The following is a 6,000-nucleotide window of genomic DNA, read 5'->3' on the forward strand; positions in this document are numbered from 1 at the left end:
TTCTTTTCCTTTTTTGTTTTAATCCTCACCTGAGGATATATTTTTTTCCATTGATTTTTAGAGAGTGAAGGAAAGGAGAGAGAGAGAAACATCAACGTGAGACATGATTGGTTGCCTCCTGCATGTGCCCTGACCAAGCAGTGATCAAACCAGCAACCGATGTACATGCCCTTGACCAGAATCGAACCCTTGACCCTTCAACTTGAGGGCTGACACTCTATCCACTGAGCCAAACTGGTTAGGGCAGTTTATTATTATCACTAATACAACTCCCAATCCACTCGAACATTTGTTATTTTATCAATTTCATCTTTTTAGAAGAAGCTCTCCTTGGGCTTTCTGACTTGCTCCAGTCTGGACTTGTTGCCCTTTATGCCTAAAGGAGACCTTCTTTCACCTTGAATTTGGGAATTCCCTTTGGGATCTACGTCCTATCTCAACTATCTTTCTCTAGTTGAATCCCTCATTTTTAGTATCCCAAATCTTTATCCTTCTTGTTTACTTGTCCACTTGGTGAAGTTAACCCTGCAGTAGCTACTTTTGAGAAAGTGTTTGCGAAGTACATTTTTTGAGACCTTGCATAACTGAAAATAGCTTTACTCCAGCCTCAGATTTAACTGATAGTTTCCAGGTTAAGAGTTCTAGGTTAGAAGTAATTATTCCTTAGAATTTGGAAAGCCTTGCTATGCTCTCTTCTAACTTACATTTGTTTTTGTTGAAATCCAGAGACATTTTGATTCCTGACTTTGTACTTAACCTATCTGGAAGTTCATCCTTCAGTTTGTGAGATTTTCTGGAATTATTTTTTGGGCAATTTCATTTCTTCTGTGTCCCTTTCTGGGACTCCAACTATACGGATGTTGAAACTTCTAAAGTGGTACTCTAATTCCTCCCAGCCTCCTTTTCAATTTTAAATGAACTTCTTTTCTCCTTTTCCTATTTTATAGATAAAATATCTTAAGCCTATTGTCTATGGCAATCAGTATTATGCTGCCAAGTGATAGGTAACCAATCCTGAATAAATAAAGTAATAATCAAGGTAAGTAATGGTGCTTATGGAGCTCCACTGAGACTAGGACTGTGTGAGCCAAACAATGTTCCACCACCAATTGCCCAGTTTAACCAGAGCAGCTCAATTCTGATTATTTATACACACACGTACATATGCATTTCAAGATTGAAAAGAAACACAGGCTTAAAGGTAGATTCCTACCACCTTCACCCCAGAATGATTTATAATTCTTTAATAAGATCTACTTTTTGTGGGGTGATAGCGTGAGTGATTTGGGAGGTAGGAAAGACCGCTCTGCTGGGTTTCCCCCACTGCTAACACTATTCTAAGTGTTCTGCCAGTGTTCACACTTGTGAGAGGCCAGTTTAAATCTAAAGCAGTTTCAGGATGGAGGATAGAAATTACCTGAAGTAGCTGCTTCCTCTTCCACTGTGCCCTAGAAAAGTCACCTGCTTTTCCCAACCCCTTGGGGTATGAATAATAAGAGTACGAATTCTATAAGAAAAGTTGCCACCTTAGCAAACAAAGAGGTAAATAAGTGAGAGATACATCCTATCTTTTCTGTATCTGAGTTCTGTTGGCCTTCTCACCCACAAAAAACAACAGAGGCAAATAGAAAATAAGTCAATAATGTAGTACACAAGCATAAATAAAAGGATACCCTCTGTCTTAGATAGTTAAGGTAACTCTTTAAAGAAGTATGTGTTTTCCTTATTTGAAGAAAGGAAATGGATGAAAACTGTCACTCGTAACATTTACTTAAGATCGTTCCCCCCTTTAAGAGAGCTCCATGGCAAAAGCAGCCAATTCCCCAAATGACAGCTTGCATTTCTAGTCTCACCTTTCTGGTTGTAAACTTTGGTTATAGATATACTCATAGCACACTGCACTATACTGTTTCTGTGTCCCATTCAGACAGCTGAAATAATGGGAACTTACAGAGCCAGCATCGTCAGAATCTGGATTTTGTATTTTTTCCATAAGCTGGTTGGCTAAATGCATAAGGATAAACAAGGTAAGAACTTCATTGATCAAACTGAAAGCTCCCCAGACCAGGTTCTCCATTTGGCTGGATGTTAGAACTTGGTGAAACTTTTTGTGCTATCTTCTGAGAATTAAAAGAAGACTTCACAGTCAGAGACCACACCCATGAGTTTCAGCTTTGCCTCACTCCCTTTTCTTCTCCAGTTGTATAAAATTTCTTTCAGACAATTTATCAAATGTGATGGGTTGAAGTATACAACTAAACAATATCACACCAAAAGGGAAACTAGCATGTGTTGTACCCCTTCGAGGTGAACATAAACATGGGACTACTCAGTTAGCTTGCTCAGTTTTGTAAGGGGTATCCTCTCCTCTGAGTAGGTGCCATGTTAGAATCTGGAGATGGGGTGGGGTATGCAGTTTAAAAGTGGCTATTGAATATTAAAATGCTGTTTTTATAAATCACATAAAGTAGGGCTCCTTAGAATATTCTTGAATGGAGAAACTGTAAGAGAAAGCTTATATTCTGTATGAGGAGGCATAAGAGGTCTGTGTTGGAAGCAAGGGCACATATTACAATCTCCTAATATTTGTGAGATTTCAATGTTTATAAAAAAGGAAATATGAACTCAAAAAGGTGAAGAAACATCAATATCAAAGAAAAGGCATTTCTAGTTTAGGGGTAGCATATATATGATGTTATGAAATGCCACATAATACATGGCTAGGAATAGTAAAACCATTTAAATATCCCACAATAACAGTTGATTTTCTTCAAGTAATTTTAAATAATATATTACCTTGAAATGATCTGAGTTCCTGATTTCTGTCTTTTTTAGCAGGTCTCTCTTCATAGCAAAATTCCCTGTTGTTTGTTCTGCCACTCATGGGAACAATTCTCCATACCTCATTCCAGACAATATCCTCCTCTTTCCCCATGATTGAAAACCATTGCAGCAAGCATAGGCCATAGCAGAGGAAAAGTTTTACATCAATTGGCTATCTATTTTCATCTACCATTTACTTTTGCATAATGGGTAGGGTTTAAAAAACATGCAGTTTTGCTATGAAGCATGCCCTCAAATCATGTCAATAGTTATTTTTTCTAGATTAATAGATGATCAATTAAAATACTCAAATATCCAACCACTCACATAATGCCTGCATCCCTCTGTAAATAACACGTATGAGTCTCCTGAAGTATACATGTTCACATTGCTAAATTATATTACCTGCCTAAGCTCATATCCTTGAAAGTAATCAAAAAGTGTTTAAAATAAGTTAATAACTCTACCAAAGATTACATAATATACTATTAGCCACATATTAACAGTCAACTATTAGTTGAGTGAAAAGGTAGTCTTTGGTTAGATAGTTTGTATTCCTTAGAAGCCAGCCCTGTTCTATGTGTGCACACACCACACACATACCTGGACTGTGAGACTGATTTCCACTTTATATTTAAGTAAGTACAAGCATGCTTAGCCTGTGTATTTTCTCACTCACTCATTTTGAAACCACCCTATGGGATTTGCCTACAGTAGAATGTCAGCTTGGTTATTACCTGTAAAGGAAGAAATTTCCCAGCAAAAATAGGAAGCTAATGACAACAAACTGAAACTGATGCTCTTTCAATTGAGTTTCACTCTTGGTTTCTTTCAGGGCATATAATACCTTACCCATGTAGAAGCAACACCTTTTCTTTTATACTGTAACTGGAATAGAGGTGAGAAAGAGAATTTTATTATCAGCCTCAGTCTACCTACAGCATTTTCCCTGACCATAAAAAGAGGGGCCGGGGGAAGGAGAGGGATAAAAACAACCAGGATCAGTACAGCAGTTCTTTGTTCTCAACATTATTGGTGTTTCAGACCCTTTTATTTATTTTGAGAAGTTTTTGTTTTGTTGTAAAGTTCTGGATCTGTTTGCGAAATATTGTTGCTGTTTTAAGAACAACGTACTTTCAAACCAACATGGTTTCAGGAGTGAATTCTTTCAGACTTTCAAAGGACAGAGAGCTCTTATGCTATCTACATTACTTTAGAGCAGAGAAAGAAGAAACTCTTCACAGTTCTTTTCAGGAAACCAGCATAACCCTGATAACGCTTTGGCAAAGATAACACAGAAAAAGAAGACTACAGATAAAACTCAATTATTGATTTTAAATAAAACTGCTACCAAAAGGAACCTATATGCTTAAATATTACACAATAACCAGGTGTAAGCTTGGATCACAAACTGAAAATCTACTAAAATAATTTACCATCCTAAAATAAGTCAAAGAAGAAAAACACATGATAGGCCATGACAGATGCCAAAAAGCCACAGGATAGAATTCAACTTCCAGTCCTGATGAATATATCTAGTTAAGGAGTAATGAAAAGACAGCATCTTAAGAAGAAATAGACAAAATGAGCAATCAACATCTATTACTTAAAAGTCCTCTCAGCCGAAACCGGTTTGGCTCAGTGGATAGAGCGTCGGCCTGCGGACTCAAGGGTCCCGGGTTCGATTCCGGTCAAGGGCATGTACCTGGGTTGCGGGCACATCCCCAGAAGAGGGTGTGCAGGAGGCAACTGATCGATGTTACTCTCTCATCGATGTTTCTAACTCTCTATCCCTCTTCCTTCCTCTCTGTAAAAAGTCAATAAAATATATTTTAAAAAAAAGATAAGGTAGTGTTGCATAAAGCATGACTTCCACTACGTATTTTTTTTAATCTGAGAGAATAGTATGCATATAAAATCTCCTTTTCATAAGAAAGTGAAATAACACGTTTATGTACCTATAAGAGCCAGATGTCAAAGGCCTTGGTGTCAAAGGCCTTGGTGTACATGGTTGGGGTTAGGGCTGCGAAAGAGTTTCCTTTTCTGCTTTGTACCTTAGAAGCCAGCCCTGTTCTATGTGTGCACACACCACACACATACCTGGACTCCCAAAAGATCAGGGACAAAATAATTTTCCGACAGAACATAGTGCATGCTTGTCTGCTACCTCTCACTTGAAATGTATATTCCAATCGTGGCGGGGGGAAAAAGATCATTTTATATTCCTTCGTTTTCAGGTCACTTCACTTCCTTCCTTACCATTTCTCCCTTATGAGAACTCTGTCAAAAGCACCTGAGATAAGTGACACTGGACATAGCAAGGCTGCCCTATGTTTGCTTTTACAACGTAACAAGAGCGACAACTCCTCTTTCGCTCGAGCATCTTCCCCGCCTTCTTCGCCTCTTGACCAGCGCGGCTCTCCACGGCAGTCACTCACTCTTAGCAGCGACTCGACCCAGCGACCAGGTTCCCTGCACCGGCGGCGGGTGAGCCTCTGCTCTTCCCGCCTCGGCCACCCCTTCTCCCCGGGACGCTCGGGGAAGTTACCCAACTTCTCACCGACAAGACTATGAGGACACCCCGCGGGGAAGCCGAGAACAGAATTGCGCAACAACTGGGGGAAAAGTTTTCGAAAGCGTGACCGTGCCAGTGCTAGCTTCTGGCAGGCAGCTCCTGTGCCCCCTACGCCCTGCCTCCCCGGCTTCCCAGCGAAGACGACGGCGTCCGACAGAGTCCCTCCCCGCTACGTCGCGGCGGGGACGTCCTGGGCCCGGAAAGCCCCTCCCGGTCCCGCCCGGAGCGCAGACCCGGTGGCTCCTCTCGCACCAAGTCCCTCCCCGTCCAGCGAACTGGACGTCTCCTCAGCTCCCCGGTTCCTCTCCCTGCGGCTACACGCTGCCAGCGGATGCCTCTCACTCACACACACACAAGTTCTCCGTCGCCGTGCTCGACGGGGTCGGACACACCTACTCGTTCACGAAGTTTCTTACTCACAGTTCAGGGGTTCCGAGTGGGTCTTCCACGCTCCGAGTCGGCGGCGCCCAGCCAAGTGACTCCAACCGGAAGTTGCTTGCCGTTCCAGTTCAGAGGGCAGCGCCTGCGCGCGGAGCCATTAACTCCTCACCCTGCACCCCCTCACCCCCCGGGGCAAGGGGGGCCTCTCCCGCCCCGGCCCC

At 41.7% G+C, this 6,000-nt stretch overlaps 1 protein-coding gene across 8 annotated transcripts in view; it reads right to left on the reverse strand.

Annotated features, from left to right (window-relative positions):
• TANK (TRAF family member associated NFKB activator) overlaps positions 1-6,000 on the reverse strand; it is a 97,037-nt gene that overhangs the window by 75,184 nt on the left and 15,853 nt on the right. For 3 of the 8 annotated variants that reach the window (XM_023745551.1, XM_023745558.1, XM_006083215.3), the window contains exon 1: positions 5,819-5,963. The exons of 1 other annotated variant lie outside the window; for it this stretch is intronic. Coding sequence is in view for 2 of the 7 variants with exons in the window: in XM_023745570.1 (XP_023601338.1) it covers positions 2,797-2,850 (54 nt within the window). In the remaining 5 variants the exon portion in view is untranslated. Of the gene's footprint in view, positions 1-2,796; positions 2,926-5,818; positions 5,964-6,000 lie in introns of those variants that run through there. 4 more of the 8 variants (XM_023745570.1, XM_023745554.1, XM_023745565.1 and 1 more) reach the window with 4 other exon arrangements.

This window comes from Myotis lucifugus, unplaced genomic scaffold (genome assembly GCF_000147115.1).
Source record: "Myotis lucifugus unplaced genomic scaffold, Myoluc2.0 scaffold_5, whole genome shotgun sequence".
In the NCBI taxonomy this organism is placed as follows: Eukaryota; Metazoa; Chordata; class Mammalia; order Chiroptera; family Vespertilionidae; genus Myotis; species Myotis lucifugus.